The sequence below is a fragment of the Melospiza georgiana genome, chromosome 3 (assembly GCF_028018845.1).
Source record: "Melospiza georgiana isolate bMelGeo1 chromosome 3, bMelGeo1.pri, whole genome shotgun sequence".
NCBI lineage: Eukaryota > Metazoa > Chordata > Aves > Passeriformes > Passerellidae > Melospiza > Melospiza georgiana.
Window position 1 is genome coordinate 33,779,164 of NC_080432.1, and position 20,530 is coordinate 33,799,693.

A 20,530-nucleotide genomic window follows, 5' to 3' on the forward strand; every position below is an offset into this window, starting at 1 on the left:
TGCCTTGGGTTTTAGCTTTTATGTTTTTCAGATTCTTTACTGCTTTAGTGTGTAGTTCTGAGCTTCATATTAAGGGATAGTGAGCTCTCTTCACAGACTAGGTAGACAAAACAATTCCTTTTCTAGCTTGGGACCAAAGACAACTGATCTAAATTTCAGGCCCAAGAGCATAAACAATGTGGACTGAAGAAAGAAAAACAAGGATGGGCCTTCGTACCCTAAAGCTATAATTGGACAATTAACTCCAATATGCTAATGGACCAGAACTTACAAAAGTGTGAGACCTCAGGGCAGGTCAGCCATTTTGGGTCCATCTTGGGTGTAGCCCTGGCTGGGCTCTTTTGCTGCTCAAGATGTATCCATTGAGGCCTTCTAATAAATGCCTACTTCATTCTTTAAATCTGCCTAGCCTATGTTTTAGGTCAGCTTTGACAACACTGCTGGGCAAGTCACATCCCAGTCAGCTTCCATTGCAGGAGAACAGTGTGGTCTGTCCTGTGATGTGCATGCAAATGGGGAAAATTATACTGAATTATACTGATTCTGGCAGCATTCTCTGCACTCAGAAAATACTTGGTGTCTTCTCACAGTGGAATCCCATTTATATCAAGCCTTATAATGTTTTATCTCTCTGAAGGGAACAGATTCATGTAAAATCACTAAAGGGTGTCATTTGGGCTTTAAATTCTGATGGTGCATTTCAGGTCAAAAGATGTACCTACCAGGAAAAGTAAAATGTAAATATATTGGGAAGTATAGTAATGTACCCTGTATTAGGAGGCTTAATGAATTAGTCCTTTTGCCATTTTTCAGTTCTGCCTTCTCATAGTAATAAATCAGGCCCCTGTATAGAGATAAAATATTTCCATTGTGCCTTCACATGGATATAGTGCTCATATTAAGTTTATCCTACTTCTAGAATGGCAACACTGTTTTGTAAATCTTGTGGGCTCTTCTCTTTTTTTCTGCTCTGCATTTTTCCATATAACTTAATTGATTATTCCAAATAGATATCACAAGTCAACTGAATAAAAAAGTAAATATTTGACATGTGAATAAAAATGCTATATAGATAAAAATAATCAATGTGTGACTATGATAAAGTATCATTCCATGCACAAAACCAGTTTTCTGAGGTAGGGTTTGCATACTTTCATACTTTGCTTAGTTTTACACTCTTTTTTCTTTTTGATTTTAGTGGTTTTTTCCTGTTTAGAGATGAGAAGGAGATGATTGGTCTGGATTTGTAGGTAAAGAATGGTAGTTCAGGTCACTGACAGAAGTTACAGGTTTCAGTGATTGACTAATTGCATGTGGTATTTACTCACTCAAAAATACCCCTGCCTTTAAGGAGTGGGGTGAGTTGCAGGTAAAAAAATTAATGCAAAGCATTTCTATTTGAATAGTACAAAATGTCCTGTAATGCATTAATCTTTTTCTATAAAGTTTGTACTCCTGTTATAAACAGGGATCATGTATTTCTATGTTCTATTGAATTTATTATTTAAGAACATACATGTCTGGCTTGATAAACACTGTTAATGGATCAGATTTGTTTCTGCAGTAACTACTTGTAGGAGGTCATGAAGTTACAATAAGGTGTAATTAAGTTCAGTGTCTTAAGACAAATTTTTGTGCACTTTGAAATCTGAGCCATCTGTTTGAAGTGTAGAATGATGCTGCTGGTGATCTTGTAATGTTCTGGACCATTTTTACAGATAACAAGATTGTCTCCCATTTGCTGGTGGCTGAACCAGAGAAGATCTATGCTATGCCTGACCCCACTGTTCCAGACAGTGACATCAAAGCACTTACCACTCTTTGTGACCTGGCAGACAGAGAACTGGTGGTGATCATTGGATGGGCTAAGCATATTCCAGGTACATACAGTGTTTATTGCAATAATCGTGTGGTTTATTCTGTATTGGTAAAATATATTGCTTTTTTCTCTCCCTACAACGCATAAAGTTTTCCTAAGGCTCCAAAATATTCCCACAGAGCACAGTTTAGATGGCTATGTATTTTACCTTGGAAGTAGTAGTGTTGTTGCTGTGTTACTATGTTAATAAGTTTCACATGCTGCTTAAAGAATTTTTTTTTTCATGTATTGCTATTATTCAGATAAACTCCCCTTGCTATCCAGAGCATTAGCCTGGCATCAAGGGTCATACAAGTCCTCTCCTTTGTAGTCATCTGATTCAGCAGTATTTGAATATAAGTCTGGCTCCTCTGTTAGGTAAATGCAGCACTACTGACCACAGGAGGTGAAAAAATTCGGTTATGTTTTGGCAAGGCACAGAGGAATTGTTCTTTTCATTGACTAATCTAGTGTGAGAACTGAACTGTACCAGCAATTCAGTACAAAGAACTGAATTATCCCAAAAAATCTCCCCTTGCGACGTAGTATTTCCTTGGTCTGCATGGAATGGACTGCAGTCTGCATTACATAAATGCACTGATACAATACAAGCTGACTGGCAGTCTTATTAGCAAGAAAAATGGGGGTCATCAAAAGCAGTTTCTCAGAAGATTAGCAGTTCCTTCAGATAACATTTCAGGTGTATTTTTGCCCCTCCCCAGTGCTGAGGTGTTTGTTCTTGCTCTGTGAGCTAGCAGACAAACTTACAGAAGTCTCCAGGGTTCTCAGTCTATCACCTTTCACAAAAGTCACACCAAAAAAGGTCAGCTTTTTCTCTTGTTTCTTAAGGTATTTTTCTTGTCCAGCAGATGAGTGAGCATGTTGGTGTGTTTTCATCAGCTCATTAGTTTTCTAATTTTGATAGTGGAGCCTTATTAAGCATGAGAGTGGATAACCTTTCATTCCTCAGAGTAATAAGTCATTCTCATTTTAGATGTGATTTTGGGACAACTTAGTAGTAGAATAAATAATCCAGTCAGTTGTTTGTTTATCAGAGTTAAAAATATTTTATTTGTAGTTTCAAAAGAAATTGCAAAGAAATATTCTTGCTGTTTGTTTCTTTTTCCCTTGTTCTTATCAGTTCTTCTGGGTCATCTTGGATAAACACAATATATGTACAAACACAATCAAAGAATAATAATAGTTTGTACCTTTATGAAGTGATTTTTTTTAACTTCAGAGGAAAGACAACAGCCTACAGACTCTAAAATAGTCAGTTGAAATTTAGTCATTCTCTGTGCCACAAACGGTGTATAAACAAGCTCTTGTATCACAAGCAATGTTTTTCTGGTACAGTTAACTTATTTCTGTCGCCTTAAACTAGTTTGTCTTTATGCTTTGAATGCTACAGTAATTTCTTTAATCAAATTGATGGAAGTCCCTTTCCCAGCCCACACTGAAACCAATTTATTGGTCATGATACGCCGGCTATGTTGCTAACAGTCGTAACGAACTGTCAGGCAATATCGCAGTGCAGCTAATTTGAAGTCATTAGGTGTGCAGCGTTCAGGCAACAATTTGTTACAGTGGTTAGGAACACAGCTGACATTTCTGAATGGCTTTGTTCAGAGCAGTTCTAGATGAGCCCAAGCAAATTGTAAACTAATTTAAACATCACTCTATATTATAGGAGCTACTTTGTCTTACACTGGTTGCTAATAAAGCACCCCAAATTAAGTCAGAATGAGTTAAGCAGGTGAGTTTGAGTTTCATCTTTGGAAGATACCTAGATCACCTTAACCAAAATAGAGTAGCTCTCAAAGAAGTCAGTCATGCTCCATAGCAGTTGCAGGGGAACTTTTGTCAGTCTGATTTGTGAATATGCTGTGTAGCTTGGATTTGGCTGAAGTGATGGGAAGAGCAGAAGGATGAGACTGAGCAGCCTTTAAAATGAAGGCTTTGGAAGAGTGTGGATGCCACAAACTGGCCCTGAAAATTTAAAATCTGTGCCACTTGAGGAATTTACATGCAACAAAACAGCATTTTACTGCAAAGTAATCTCGAACCACACCTACAGTGGTTAAGCCACCCTAGGTAAGTGCACTTACCTGTTTTCATTTACAAATGAGAGTTTAAAAAAAACCCAGGCAATAAAGACAATCTTTTTATAAGCCTTCAGGTAAGAGAGGACAATGATAAAATCTGTGCTTGTTTTCTGGCATTTGATCACAAAAATCAAAATGCAAAAGGGCTGGACATGCTAAAGGACAAATACATTGAGCTTTTGTAGCTTGGTTTTGAATGTTGGACTGATGAATTTGGATTGAGTGTGCTCAGCTGATGCCTGGCACACAACAGTGTCTGGAAGAGCCTGCATTGGTGCTGCCTGTTTGCAGAACTAACAAATGTTACTGTAGGCAGAAGCATAACAGGATGGGGAAAAGGATGAATTAGGAAAGGGGTGCAAATTGCATAAAAGTTCACTGTGGCTTGGCAGACTAAGTAAACCCTTGGTGTAAATCTTGTAGAGTCGATTAATTACACCAGTAGTGAATTTGTGCCTAGCACAGCAAAGCAGCAATCAGCAAATCTTTCTTTACTATAGTGATTTCTTAAGGTTCAGTGTAATTAAAGGCCCTTATATATCAGGTGCTTAATAACTAGTAAAGATCTCAACTCTAAACCATTGCAATGTAAAATTTGTCTTCATGGAGGAAACCAAAGCAATGTTTTTGCTCTTCTGAAAAAAAGCCTTTTAATAGGATTATCTACAAAAATGTAACAATGCAATATTCATTCTGCCCCGGCCAACCATTTCCCATTTCAGTCACCGACTAAAAAATGTTTTCAAGTTATACAAAGTTCAAGTCCTTTCATAAAATCATTAGTATTTCTGTTGTATTGGAAATATTTCAATAGTTGCTTTTATTGAACAAAAAGTCTATACCATATACAAAAGGAAATATTGAAAGAAAAATATACATGGAAAGCCTTTATCAGTAAATAGAATTAGTCTCCTTGCATTTATAAATCAAATAAATGGAAAGTGTGTTGTTATGAAACATGACCATGTCTTATCTGAAGAAGAAAAAGATCACAATGGCATTAGGAAATGCTTGACTTTAGTTAGAGAGGCGTAAGGGCACAAGAACAGATGATGGTGCCCTAATAGCCCTTTTTAAGAATGACAGGGCCCCGCCATTAGCATCCTTTTATATCCTTGGAAATTGCTCATGCCTCGCTTTTATGGTTCCTATCTGCCTGACTCTTTTTTATTTCTCTTTCAATTTCATCCGCGCTCGGATAAGCGCATGCTAACACAATATGATTGAGCTGTAAAATGGAACGCTGTCGCCTCTAATCTCTTTTATGTAGATATGGAGGTACTTCCACACTCCACTTCATTCTCTCTCCATTGTTGGCCTTTTTAGAATGTGTTGCCGAGTAATGGAGGCTCAGTCAAATATTAGAGCTAGGTTTCACAGGGTGTGATAAGAAGATTATCAGGCCAGCAGTCAGATCTATTGTTGTTCTTTGTGTCAGATTAAAATATTCTGATGTACTGTAACTTCGTTAGTAAAATACTGAAGATGCTTAGGGAGGGAGGCTGATGCTGCTTCATCTCCTGCCTGATGAGACAAAACTCTTATTAACTGACCCAAATAAATTGTAAATATATTAGGGAGCCTCGGCAAGACATTTTATTTTATTTTATTTTATTTTTTTTTTTTTTTTTTTTTAATTTTTTTTATCTATTGTTAAAATTTTATTTTAAACATCTATCTTTTTGATAAAAGCTGTCTTTTAAACAAGGAAACCTTTCTTAATTCAATATTTTCTGGTGGTTGACTTTCCTACCCTTCACATTGTGTTTTGGGGAGTTTCCATTTCATTGGTTGCATTATATTAATTAAGCTTTTGCTGTATAGGATAGTTTTCTGCTGATACCTACTCACAGTACCAGCACAGTTTTGGCTGGATTTTTGTAACTCTCTCATTGACATTCACCAAAATGTGCAACATTTTTTCATATTAAGTGGAGGCAGCAAACATTAAGCTCTTAAAAATGTGCATAACAGGAAGCTAAAGAAAAAATGTTCTCTACAAAATTTGCATGCATGAAAAAACATCAACCAGACCATAGAAATCAACTTTTTGCACTTAAGATGAAAAATTTGTTTGGAAACAGTATATCAGACTAATACATCAAAAATAACTAGTTACATTATTTAGTAAAATAAGCCTGCTTGTCTTCAGCTGTTGTCCCTGTTTTGTTAGCAGGAACAGTGTTCAAGGAAGGGAATAGTTAGAAATTGATAGATACTGCCACTGGTGCTAGTATTAAAAAAAAAAAAAGGCATGATTTTGATGTAACAAATACAAGGATACTTTGAATATTTTAGTGTTAATGCTTTATGAAACTTTTTTGTTCCAGCATACTCTTTGTGGAGGACAATATTGAAGCTTTCCTTTCCAAAGCAGCTCTCAGGGATGCAGTTTGACATTATAATATTGAACAAGAACACGATTTGCTGCAGAGTTGTTGTTTCTAAAATGCCCTTTTCTCACCATGTGTTTCAGAAATACCACCCCATGTAGGTAAAAGCTGACCACAGTCACTTGTGTGGATTGTTGTTGGGGCAGCCCATAGAGAATCTCAGCTCTGCGAGGGGGACCTTGCCTGTGCTTTATGTCTGTGCCGTGCTGCCTGCTGCTGTAAAATTTGTTTTTTCAGCCTTCCCTAGTCCCTTGTGGTGCTGGCTGGATTTAGGGCCATTTCAGACACAGCCCTGCAGCTTCTGAGAGCACCCCATCACAGGGTGCCTGTCCTTCCACAGCAGCTGGGCATGTAAATGTGGTGCTCACTGTTCATGTGACATGCCATGGAGGATGAGTTGTGAGGTGCTAAGAGGTTGGCAGGAATAATAACTTGAGCCTCCCGGGGAATCAGGACATCCTGCCCTTTCTCAAAGTGCTAACTGGGACACTTTATCAAAAGCCTGGTATCTGCCCTTCTTTTAACTCCTTCTACAAACATGCTTTAAGTACAGAAAGCAGGCCTGCTCTTCCTGCGAGGGAAATGTTCTTGAACTCACAACTGTGACATGTGATCTAAGGCAGGCCATTCCCTGGGCCTTGAGGGTAGAGATTTCAGCCAAGAGGTTTCTCAAAAACGAATGACTTCCTTGACCTCTGGCACTGAATTGTGCAAAATGGGAAATCAGCAATTGGCTGCCAGTTTTATTTTTGAGCATTAGTGTGGATGGACCACCCAGCACTGCCAGGGTTTAGATCACCATGTTGATTTGGGTTTCTCTAAGCAGAATGGGACAGCAGCGTGCCTAAACTGCCAGCAGTTCATCCATCCTGGTATATGAAGTGGTGGGAATGGTGGCAGTTTTTAGTTTTTCATATTTTGAAAACAGTATCACAGAGAATGGTTAAGTGATCTTGCAAGGTAGGGAGGAAGAGGAAGGATGATGCATGAATAAACACGTCCACAAGTCTCCCAGTATTTTCAAAACAAACGGTCTGTATTGTGGCAAAAGGGAGTAACCAAAGGATCTGTTCAGGTTTTTAAAAATTTTCAACATACCCACCTGAGATACAGTGTTGGGCTATTCTTGATGAATCTTTTGCAGATGTCAGTGACAAAATTTCAGCAGATTTCAGTACAAAAGAGTGGCAGGCTTTGTGTGCAACTAGAGATGCACACACTAAGTGTGTCTGCTAGTTCCAGTTCAGAACTGAGAGAGACAGCACTGGAGAGGTGAGAAGGTTTCTAATAATGCCAGACATAGATGTCCTGGGGTAAAAAAAGCACTTTAGTTTCCAGGTTAGTCACTTCTGGTATTTTTTTACTTGCATTAAATTAGCTGAGGGGGGAAAAATAATCTCAAACATATAAACATCTCATCACCTGCAAATTATACCTAAATATAAAATAAATGTGCAGTAAAACTTAAAAAGGCACTTGAAACTCTTGCTAGTTATGACTTCAAAATCTGTACCTATTCTTGGAAAAGCTTATTTAAGAGTAATCATCACCAAAAGCATAATAAAGTCAAAAAATGGAATTAACACATAACAAAAGAACTTAATTTTAATTATTATCTTTTAACATTGTGGGGGGTTTTAGGGAAAAAAATCCCTTATTTAAAATGCTCTTCTCTCAAGATCAGAATTAAATAGTGACTTTGTGTCTCTATTAAGTTCACCTTTTATTCCTTTACAAGTACTTGCATTTTCCTTCTGAGTGACTGTCTCCTTTTTCTTGTTTTGTTGCCTTTTTTTTTTTTTTTTTTTTTTTTTTTAAATCAGTCCTCTCCCTCCACCCATGCCCCCAACATTCACACTACACTGTCTGGCTGTTGCACTTTTTTTTTTTCCCAGTGTCCCCCTTTATCTGCCTCAACCAATCTCCAAATGAATGCATGTCTATCATGGCCTTAGCTTTGACACTCTGGATATATTGATTAATAGTTGCCCTAAGCTCCTTTTAGCAAATCAAATTTTCACTTTTAGCAAGGATTTCGCCTCTGATTTATTCAGCAAAGTGAAATGCACTAAATTGACTTTGACATTCAGGGAAAATGGCTGAAAAACAAAGAGGAGAGGAAAGAGATATAAATTGTGTGGCAGCTGGAGACTTCAAGCATAAAAGAGGCCGTTTTCTATAGAATATCACTGGTTAATTTGGAAACATGCATTTAAACAGGAGTATAAATTATTTTCTTAAAATTAGATGTTATTTTAGACTGAGGGTTTGGGGTATAGTAAGGTTTACTTAGCAAAATGCAATATATTCAACCCAAATTCATCACTTGCTAATCATGGTGCAAGTGTGGGACCCACTTTTGTTGCCACTAATAATTATTATGTTAAAGAGAGACAAAGAGGTTTCTGAGTAGTTTTATAATGAGGTGCTAAATTGGTAAATATCTTCCTACCATTGCATTATGTTGTTCACTCCCGTGGCCCTTTAAAAATAAGAAATGATTAATAAAAAGAGAGCAAATCAACAGTAATGAATGCCAGTGCTTTTCATTTTCTTTCTATAAACAAAAATGGCTAGTTTCTGATTCTTAAATGCAAAATACAAAATGATATAGCAGCCATTTGCTATTATTCTTCCAGCAAAATCAGGAGTGTTGTATTACCCTGGGTGTCTTGTAGACTGAGTTAGAGATGTTGTATGCTCACAGATGTTGCATGACTGAAGTACCAGGAGGCTGAAAATGCCCCCTTTCATATTTTTGCAAGTGTTTTACTGAACTGCTAAATGGAATAAAGAAGAGTGGGAAAGAAGGAGAAAAATTATTATTCTGTTCCATGAGCAGATCTGGATGTTTTTGAGGGAGGTGTATACAAATATGCAAACGAAAACTTGCAGGAAATGTTTTGGGCTTGTTCCGTGATCAGATTCTGCAGCAAAAATTACAAAGCAATCCAGCTGGTAGTTTGCTCAGTTAATCTGTAGGGACAGAGCAGGAGCCTTCGGTGGGATCAGTTGTCATGGGTGTACAAGTCAAGTGTGCTGTGCCAGCCTCTGTTGTTCAAGGATCTGGCCCTGAAGGGATAAATCCCCATCAGTAGTCAGTGTACCAGTGGGAGCTGAGAGTTTCCTTTGTCCCCTGTGTGTACTCAGCACCTCAGGACTCTGCAGCACTGTGCAGAATCAAGGTTTAAGCAAGAATTTCCACTCAGGGGACAACAATGCTCACCTTTGTACCCACGTCTTGTGTGACAAACGGGCTTACTAGATTAGGTCTGTGTAAATTGCAGATGACTCAGTAGCAGTTTTCCTTCTTCTAAGCCAACAAGGAATTAATCTTATTACCAGAGGGTAAGAGGTCTAAACGTATCTTAACCTTTTTAATTTTACTGTAATCTCCCCTCTTCCTTTTTTTTTTTTTTTTTTGCTGGATGTGAGGCTTCAATAATAATGGCCTTTTGCAAGTGGAACACATCCAGAGTGCCCAGTGCCCATACCCGTGATAGCTGGGCACATTAGATTTTCAAGCATGTGACTATTCCATAATTTAGCTTAACTTCATTAAAAGACCACTGGTTAAGAGTACACTGTATGAAAGAGCTGAAGCTTCTGAAATAGTCTTTGAGGGGTGTCCTTTCCCAAACTTCCCCAAACTGTACAGTTCATACCTCAAGGGTGGGGTGGCCAGCTTCTTACAAGTACTTCATGGCTGCAAGGCAGGAAGATGCCTTGCTCAGAAACACAGGAAGAAAGTTGGAACAAATCTTGGCATTATTCCTTAAGTGAGGAATTTGCAGAAGAGGCAAATGCAGCAGAACTGAGCCTGTCATTCATGTTCACTAAGTATCACTTCTGTATTTACAGGACTCCTCTACTCTAGAAAAATTAAGGGTTTTTTCAACCAGATTCACTGTTTAAAGAACATCCAAACAAAGAGTGTTTTTTTCAGTTTTAAAATTCCTGAAGGCTTTGTTGGAGATAAGATGATCAATTTTGTATGTCATTTCAATTGTCCTCTGAAAGGATCATAGCAGACACTAAGAATGCAGAAGTAAACTTAGAGCAACATAGCCCTCTTATGGTAACTATTTAGGCTGTTTTAAACTAAATATTTGACTTAGTCATCTAACTAAGCCTCAAACAAAAATACATTTACCTTGTTCTGGGTGGGGAAGAAAAGAGCACCTTCGCAGGGCTACATGTTGACACTGTAAATCCAGGATGGGAGGAGGGAGGGGGGAAAGAGCCAGTTGCTTAGATTGGATTTAGAGCAGACAGGTCTCCGCCTGTATGACTGGGTCAGAGACACAGGATGGTCTAGTTCCCTAAAGTCAGCTGAGACCTGTTAAATACTGTAATTCTAAGAATGCCTCTACTTTCTCTCTGGATAAGTTCAGCTTCACACCTGCTTAACCTACATTAGAATAGGATTAATTACCTGAATTGCAACACCCCCTTAGCCAGTCAGCACGTTTCTGGCAGGGCACATGGTGACCTGGGTCTGGTTATATATAGTGTAAGGATAACAGGGGAGCACCTGGGTTGTAATGGCAGGGCTCAGTCCAGCCTGATACAAGAATCAGCAGTTTTTAAAAATGAGTCTGCAGTAATCACCTTCTGCAGCAGCTGGATCATACAAGGGCTTTATGAACTCATGTCTTCCTTGTAGTAAGCTTTTTTTGTTGTGCAGTGCTCAATTTATGCACCCACATATAAATATATAGGTGTGTTTGTGTGTGCAGAAAGAATCCCAAGAAGCACAGAGTCCAAAGAGTGCAGGTACTGGATGCCCCCTTATTTAATTACTTAGATGGAGCAGTTACTTGACTGTAACTTTTGACTTGGTGTTCAGTGCACAGCAGGCAGTATTAAAATATTTTGGTGATTCTTCATGCAAGAAAACACACAACCTTCCTTTCATTTGAAAACATGTTCTGGAAAGTTCTCTGAGAATATATTGGTCTGGCCAAGGTATTTTCCACACCAAACTCTTGATGCACATATTATAGACAAGTGGAAATTTCCCAGCATTTCACCCTTCTCCCCAGTATGTTTTCATCTGCCATGTTGTGCACCATCAGTTTCAATCAGCTGCATTAACAGCTGAGGTGAAATCAAATACTGAAATGAGACACAGCTACACTTGCAGAATCTCCAAGTTCAGTGGAAGTGGTGCTTGCAGAGTCGAGTCAGCTCTCAGCAAGTCCTGACACGTCATGCATGAGAACACTGGAGCAAAGAGTTGTGGTGAGGGTGGAGAAGAGGCGGGGGCAAATCTGCAGTTCTCGTGCATCCAGCTGTTGGAGAGATTAAGGGGGAACAGTTTAGCAGATAATGACTGCTGCTCATACATTTGTTCAAAGAAGTTGCACTTCTGGCGTAAATCTATCATGACACTGGCAGGCTGCAGGGTGTATTTTTAGCCAGAGATTTCTTCTGGCTATGCTTTAGCATCATGCTTGCCCTGCTGAACAGGCATTAGGCTCCGAACTTGGTACGATTCAAGCTATATCTGGTAACATATAAAACTTTCTGTGACCCTTGTGTCTCCCATTAATTAACTCTGCTTGCAGTGGGAAGAATTTAAGAGTCCTTCCCCATATCAGTCTCTTGTAGAAAGCCATTCTGCTCTGTGATCCGTCCTTCACTTTACTGCTTTGAAGTTTCCCAGAGATAAAGTTAACTGTTGAGTGGATTCAGGAGCAGGTAGCTTAATGTCAGTGAATCTTCAGCTACAGATATAACATGCAAAATGTATTGCGAATTCCAGATTATCTTCATTCAGTGAGATTATAGGAGTAAATTTTGACAAGTTTCTTTGTTTCAAATGTTTTCTGGACCCCATCAATGAATTGTGCTGAATGCTTTGCTGACTATCTTCAACCCAGATTTGGAGTTTGCAGGATTGTGCCTTGCACATCAGTGGTGATGAGTAATTTTCTGTGTTCTGTAATCCTCATCCATGGAGCACACCATGGGCTCTATAATCAAGAGACCACAGGGAAGCAGGGTGTCCCAGACAGGCAGTGCAGGTGGGACTGGGGACAAGCTGGGCACTGCTGTGCGGGGTCATTCCTGCTTCCTCTGTACCATAAACCTACAGAGGGCAGTGTCTGACAAGAGGCTTAGGTGGGCATTTCAGGAGATAAAGTGAAGAAAGCAGGCTGTTGACAAGGAACATTTGCATGTTCCTAACCAGCAGCATCATAATCAGCCAGCATCAGTGACAATCATAAAATCTTTCAGAGAACCTGCTAGGAGGGAGAAAAACTAGAGCTAAAACCAGCTTGCAACAGGGTGATGGGAGCACGGGCTGCCATGGCTCTCTGAGTTCCAGTGCTGCAGCCAACACAGATGAACTCCCATTTGCCATTGATGGCTGCACGGACAAGTGTACTGTCTCCGTGGTAGAAAGTGCTAGCTATTTATATACTGAATGGCAATACTAAACTGTTTAGGAGAAGCAGTGAAGTGTGTCCTATCCAATTAAAAATGCAGTGAGAATTTTAGGTAGGCAAAATGTAATTATTTAATTGGAATTTGACCAGGATGCTTTTCCACTGTTAAAATAAGTATAAATTACATGAGCTATAAAACTTTAAATTATGAAAATATTTTGAGGTCTTTGAGCATGGTAATTGGGGCTATATATTCAACTTTGTTTTTAACCTGACACTTCATAATGGCTGTTCCCTAAAGCAAGTTTTTTTTTACATTATCGAATATCCCTTAGTGAAGCAAATTAGCAATCAGTCTGGAAAATATTTAAGTAGTACAATCACATTATTTACACAGGCACTTCCATTGTGCAATGCTCTCTATGTTCTCAAATATATGTAAGATCACTTCCTCAGCTGTCAACATTCACGCTTGAACCTCCTTCTTTAGTAAAGCTTTATATGAAAATCCATTTAGGCTAATAGAAAGACTTGCCTTGATTTCACTGCTTTGGATCAATCCCTAAATATGCAGGTCACAATCTGTAACCTGTATGGACCTCAGAGCTTTATTATTTGCCTTCTGCTTGAATTACCACTTTTGTGTAAATGGTGGGGGACTTTGTGCAATTCCTTGCACAAAGCTTTTTTTTTTTCTTTTAATACTTCTTTTTATTATTATTAACGAGAAAGAGAATCCTACTGTGGAGAATTAGGGTCATTTACTTCAAGCTGAATATGAGTCTGCTCTTATCTAGAACCATATTTCAGTGCTTACAGGAACATCAGCATCTGGCCAGAATGATAGAATGTTTGCTGTGACAGAAACTCTGCATTTAGTATTTGGAAAAATTTTAAGACAGCATCCAGCATACCCCTGGAAATAGCTTCTCTGATGCTGTGGCCACAGTCAGTGATTCCAGTTGCTTGAATCATGTTGTCCAAAATACATTCTCCAATTAGCTTCCTATCAGGTTGAGGAATTCCAGGTATTTATTCTGTAAATTTTGTGCTTGTGATGACTGTTCTCCTGGGGTTCCCTGAATTAGAACCACTTTTTTGTTTTTAATGCAGGTTTTTTTCCCCTTTCATTTAGTAGTGAGGTTTTTTGCAATAGAGTTTTGCTGTTTGGGTTTTTGCTTGCTGCTTTTTAAGAACTGAAGGCACCATGGGTCCTCTCCTGGTACTCCCATTGACACATTTGTGCAGTGCTGAGGTACAGGCTCCATGTTACATCCATACTTGGCTCGTTATCCTCTTATCAAGCTCTTTGCATCCCTTTGTTTATTTGAGGAGACAGGAAGACTGTGAAGGCTGCTTAGTCAGGGATATCAGCGTTGTTGGCAGGGGAGTGATTGCCAGTTGAAAAACAAGGCATTATTGCTCATTTTTTCCCTCTTATTAGTTTGATTACATTTGCAAATCAAATCAATCCATCAGACATGATCAGGCCTCGTCCGCATTTTAAGGAATAGTAATCTCCGTCTAATAAGATGCAAATGTGTCACATCGGTAAGTAACCAATAAATCATCGTCTTGTCTTTGGCAATCATTAAATATCAGAACCAACAGTCAATTTTTAGTATTTTCAATTTGCGATATGCCGCTGGAATATAAAGATAGATGGACGTAATTACACAAACCAAACACTATTTCAGTTCATTCCAGACAGCAAATTTAGTGGAAGGTATAACTGGCTTGTCATCACACTACATTATTCCTGGCGGTTCATGCAAAGTTCACAGACAAGCTTCAAATGGACATTGCTTTTTTTACTCTCCTTAACAACATTCCCAGTACCACCACCAAACTTCAATAAATGGCTTGAAATGCTGTAGGACATCACTCCCATCAGTGCACAGAAAGACACAGGAAGAGAAACATTGCTCTTTTCTTACTTGCGGGCACCTTGTGCACGTGTAGGACTGAAGGCCAGAAGTTCCCTAATACCTGCTGCATTCTTTCTCTCTCTTTCTCTTTCTTTGTTTTTAAATGTTTTAATCTGAAATTTCAGTATTTCCTCAGAGTAACTTCTCACAATTTTTTCAAGTTACCTCAGATTGAGTAATTACAAAACAATCAAAGACAGACAGGGAGAAGGATTGGCACACCAGCTTCCTTCCCTCTCTCTTCTCATCCCCATCTTTTAGAGGAGTGAAAATTCAAATTGTTTTTCTTTATCCCTTTTTTTTTTAATTGATTTGGGATTTGGGAAAATTGATTGCCTCATGTGCATCCCAGGCATTAATTGATACATTTGTTGTCTGATTTGTGATGTCTTGCTTTCCATTAATGACTCTGTTTGTGTACAACAATTTACATGCTTTTCAAGAAAGAAGGAGGCATAAGATTACACCCTGGCAGCAGGAGTGGCAAAATAAACCAAAGCCTCATCTTAAGCAGCACAGCTTTTACCTGGATATTTTTGACTGATTTATTATTGTAGAGTACAGGCCCTAAAATTGCATACCTGCAGGGAGACTGCTAATTTCAACAGGAATTTGGGCCTGTTGGAGATGATATCATTGGTCCTTCTTACAGTGATGAGTGACATGAGAGAGAGAGAGAGTGCAAAATACTGTCTCCCTGCTCCGACACAAGCGGCTGTGCGGAAATAAGAAAAGAGGATTTTGTAGGCTTGTGCTGACTTAATGTAGGTCTCCAGCACACCAAAGCCAGACAGTGGGCTTACTGTGCTTGACCTTAAGAAACTTCTTGCCATGAGCTGTGTGCCCTGGGTGGACCTGCTGCTGCAGCATCCTGTTAGTTGTGTTTGTTTCAGCTAGCTTGCTTTGGGAAGCTGAATTTCAGGTGCTTTGGAGTGATTTCTGGAGAGATCCCGTAGTCCTCTCTGTGAGAAGATAGTTTGCACAGTAGCAGTTTCATTTGATTTGGTAAATGAATTAAATGGAAATTAGTGAAGAGGCTTTCTAGTGAGCACACCTACTTGCTTTGGGTTCCCCATCCTGTTGAGCAAAGGGGTGGGGAGAGTGGTTGTAAAAATGTGAACATGTAAGTCCTGGATAGACACTGTGTGTTACTTATTGTTGGTATCAAAACTCACATTTTCTAATGAGAGAAAATAGCAAAGAAATAGTTGTAAGCTGCAAACAGTGTTGATTCCGCATGCCAGAGATTTCAACTTAAAAGTACCATCAATTAACAAAAATCTCTTGTTATTTTTAAAAGAAAGATGTTATTACCTGTATATATAGATTTTTATCCTCAAACTGGTGTCAGTCTCTAGCAGCTTTATGAATACAAGAGGTTTATGCCAGATCTAAATGAAGCAGCTAAGTAATTGTAGCTCTGGTCTCAGCAAAGTTTGAGCTTCCTGGCATTTTACATGAATGTGTTCCTGCATGTTCTGTACCTAAGTTTCTAGACTGGTGCTGCCAAATTGTCTTGCACGTCTCTCATTTTTGTAGTCTCCAGAGACTGGTGAGGAAAAGCTGCACACAGAGGCAATGTGCCTAAGAACCTCAGCACCAGAACCTTATGTTCTGTCTAACCATTTTACATACTACCATGGTATGTTTAATTTGCTTTTTCATCAAATCAGTAATGGGTCTAATTGAAAAAACTGGCAGAACTACAGTTCTACAGTTCAGCCTGACTACCAGTGTGAGTGTTTTCAGGAAATCAGAGATGTTGCACAACTACACAAGTGACACCTGTGTTAGTGCTGCACCTTTGCTACCAGTGTGTACAGAAACAAACATTACTCAGGTGCAGCACCTGTACCAATTGATCACTGTGCTATCAGAATTAATCACCTGGTGTTCAGCTCAGAGAATAAAATTTACATCTTAATGTGTGACACTTATTCCACACACATGCACTGCTAAAAATTATACTATTCACTCCTGTTTGAAAAAAAAATCACTCCTGTTTTTTGTAGTCCTGGCAGGTCTTGTTCTTAATATTAATTCCCAAATATTTGGGGTAGGTGCTACATCTTTTTGAATAGAAACTTATACAGGACTGTGTAATAAAATACATTGTGGTCCTGGAGTTGCATATCCCATATCCTGGCCTCACTCTCACAAGAAAAAGGGATTTTTGAGGATATTTAGTGCTTTGCAGAAAATAACCCACGTGAGGAGAAATAAATAAGTAAAGTTTGGCATTGTACAAGATTGGATGGCCCAGCACTGGTGCAGGTGCATTGGCTGACAGTGTGGAGGAGCTTGTGTGAGAACAGAACAAACTCCCACTGACAGGAGTGCTCAGTTATGCAGAGTCTGCTCAGCATCCGTGGGGCTGGCAGAAAGACCCAGGCCAGGTGCACCAACTGCAAGGTGAGGATTCCAAAACACTAATTTAAAAAGGAAGAAATGTGGATTTCAAGTTTACCTTTTGTATAATTGCAGAGCTAGTCTAGGGGGTTTGAAATATGGCAAGGCCTTAGTCATTAGCATAGGGTAATCACCTTTGCTGTTTAAAGAAAATAATAACAATAGAAAAGGTATTGTACATTGACACATGGAAATATAACGCTTTTCAGAGAAATTTTGTAGGGATTTTTTATTATGTGGCTAATTACATATTTACATGTAATGGCACTAGCAGAGCCATTACAGTCCATTGGGTAAATAATATGCATTTAAAAACCGTTTATAAATATGTATTTATTTGATGGACCAGAACGGGTTTTTGAAGTCATTCTCATCCACTGAGTAAATAATATATGGATTGCTTTTAAAAATAAATATGTATTTCTTCAATAGACATTCCAGGCAATTGGGTAAATAATATGCATTTTTCATGTATTAAAAGAAATACATACAATGTATTGAAATCTGGCCTAAATATGTATCTTACTGAGCAAAATGTCTCAAAAGGTGTCAGGCTTAGCTTTGCAATTTCTGTTGAGAATTGTCAGTTTGTATCACAGCCCAGAGTTAATTAAATGTATTTTATGCATTTTCATACTAACAGTATAATATCAATGTCTGTTTACAGTTTTACAACACTGGTGCACTTGACCCTCTCACTCAGTGCTGTAAAGTCAGCACTACATGGTCAAGGTCCTAGTTTTACTTCATGTTCTTCCTAATGCAATGCCAGACACATTCATTTTGTGGGCATAGTCCTGCATCCATAGAAATGCATGGGGAGGAGTGGTCACCTTTGTAGGAGCCATTTCAAACTCTCTTGTATTGCTCAGTTTTAGCCAAGAAAAGTTCTACAAAGTATATTCATCGTTTCTGAAAAGTATATGAAGGGGGTAAAGGGATAAACTGGCTAAACTACTTAGAAAAGGGGCTTCATGTTTTCTCATATTTTACCTGTTAGCCAACAGTGAGCAATAGACCAAAAGAGCATGAAGAAGAAGTGTTGAAGTTGAGCTCCATAATTTTCTAAATATTTTAGCCAGTTTATCTCTTCATATATTTCACATATTTCACATATTTTATAGAAATGTTGAATATACTTTGTAGACCTTTTTTGGTTAAAATATTTGTTATTTTCAGACATTAAATGAATGAAACAGCGTCACAGCCCGGTTAATTTATTTATATGTATTATATCTGTAGTTTGCACAGGAAGATTGTGAGAAAGAGAAGGACTTTGTGACTCCAGCAGAATTACAGAGACAGTGGAAGATTTAGGAGCCCAAATTCTTCCTCATATTTTTCCTGTATAAATGTACCTCATGCTACATCTATGCTTCTGACATCACCTATGATACAGTCCTGAAAAGTGCTGATGTTAGTGAGTTAGTTAGCTCTTTGACAGGGGTGTATTTGGCAAGTGCCAGGTATAAATGACTTGTGCCCTGTGCAGTCAGGATAGATAAGTGGGGTTTTGACAGAATAGATGAGAGAATTCTCACCCCTTTCCTTCTCAGATCACTGATAGGGCACTTGACATCCATGAGGGAAGCTACAGTAAATGTCTGGTGACCATAAAGAACATCAGCAGACATTTGAAAGCAGATGTCTGGGTCGAGGAGAAAGCCAAAGAAACAAGAGATGATCCAGCAGTGTTGGCATGTGAAAATTTTGATTTAGACCTCTCAAATGGTGCATCCTCACAAAACACAGCTGTGCTTTCTGTGTAATCTCTAAAGTTACTGATGAATGTGTCCAAATACCTGATAGTAGAGCCAGTTTGAGGTATTTGGGCCCATCAGAACACTTGGTGGGTGCAAGAATGTAGAAATAGGGTAAGGATTTCAAAATTAAACCCAACTCTTAAGCTTTTGAGAGCACTGAGAGCTGCACAGTAAAAAAAAAGAGGTGTAGGTAAATTAGTGTGGACCAGTTAAGGAGAGGGCATTGCTGGTGGCACTATAAATTCACATATTGGTGCCCAGAAGGAGTAAGAGGGTCTGATAGCCGAAGAATGCAAGGAAAAGGAGGAAGGCTGAAAGCAGCAGAGAGGGAAACGTGGTCACATGAGGTATCTCTGGGCATACCTAACACTTCTCTGTGAAGCACAAGAGCAGCTGAGATACTCTGGAGTGCTGGCCTGGTCATCATCAGTCATCGCTGTGCTCGGACACGGGTGCTGGAGCATGTCACCATGCTGGTCATGAGCGGAGAGAAGGAAGGTGGTGATACTGAAGATCATCTGGGGAAGGCAGTCTGGGCCTTAAGAGATGGGAGACATGAAATAAAATGTAAAGGAGCTGAGGGATGAGATGGCACAACTGCAAAAGAAACAGTTTATATCTCAGTCACTCTGTGGCCATATTGAATATGACTGTTAAATTCTTTGTATAATTAAAAGAGATAGGAGCGTTCATACATTTTGTTGCAAATTGATATGATCTTTTTTGCCAGTGATCTGAATAAGATTGTACTATAGTTTTTAATTTAGCAGATTAAGAAGCACAATTAAAATATCATGAAAAAGATCGTAATCTAAACCTCTGGGGTTTTTTTGCTTATCCCTGCCAAGTTGATAACAAGAGCCGGTGTATGTAACAATTACCTCCACTACTGTAAATTTACTCTAGTTTGTGGGCTGAAGTGTTAATAAATACCTTGCAGTATTCCAGAGGGAGAAGCTTTCCATCTAATTAATAAAACTGGGAAGAATACCCAGGACACTGAACCATATCTTTCTTATTAGTGTTGGCTTCTACAAAGGAGAATCCCTCAATCTCAACACATTAGTAAATGTCATACTCCTGGGCTGCACAGAGACCTCTTGAAAAACTGCTGATTTGCTGTGGAAAAAAAATCACCATAGACTTCAGAAACAATTCAGCTAGGGAATACCAAGTGTAGAAAATCAGTGTAGAGCATGGCATGCATTATAGCAGCTACGATTTGTGCCCCATTTGGTGAATATTCAAAGAGGAAACATGCAATTATATCCCTATATCCCTTCCTTTTGTGATCTGTCCTAATGTGTCTGTCCTTTTTCTGTGGCTGAATGTGGCCTTACTGCAGTCAGGGCTTTTTTGAGACTTTGCAAAACCTCTTGTTCATGTGTTCTCTAAAGCAGTTTCCTAAAAACAATTCCTACTCATACATAACATACATGCAGCTGTTCATTAAAAAAACCTAAAAATCACTTGAAGAAGAAAAATGTTTTAAACCCAATACTGAAAAGAAAGTCTTTCCCAAAATACATAAAGCTGATTACCTTTTCCTTTGCAGTAATTTGTATTTGGCAAAAATAAACTCTAACTATGCCTCAGCTAGTTCTGTTTCAAGGTAGTTTGCAACTAAACTGCAAATTAACTTTCTGACATGCTCAAAATTCCTTGCTATACTTTACTAA

General features: G+C 38.7%; 1 protein-coding gene across 14 annotated transcripts in view; it reads left to right on the top strand.

Annotated features, from left to right (window-relative positions):
* ESRRG (estrogen related receptor gamma) overlaps nt 1–20,530 on the top strand; it is a 372,206-nt gene that overhangs the window by 322,674 nt on the left and 29,002 nt on the right. For all 14 annotated transcript variants that reach the window (XM_058020265.1, XM_058020257.1, XM_058020256.1 and 11 more), the window contains one exon: nt 1,719–1,880. In XM_058020265.1, coding sequence (XP_057876248.1) covers nt 1,719–1,880 — 162 coding nt within the window. The remainder of the gene's footprint in view (nt 1–1,718; nt 1,881–20,530) is intronic.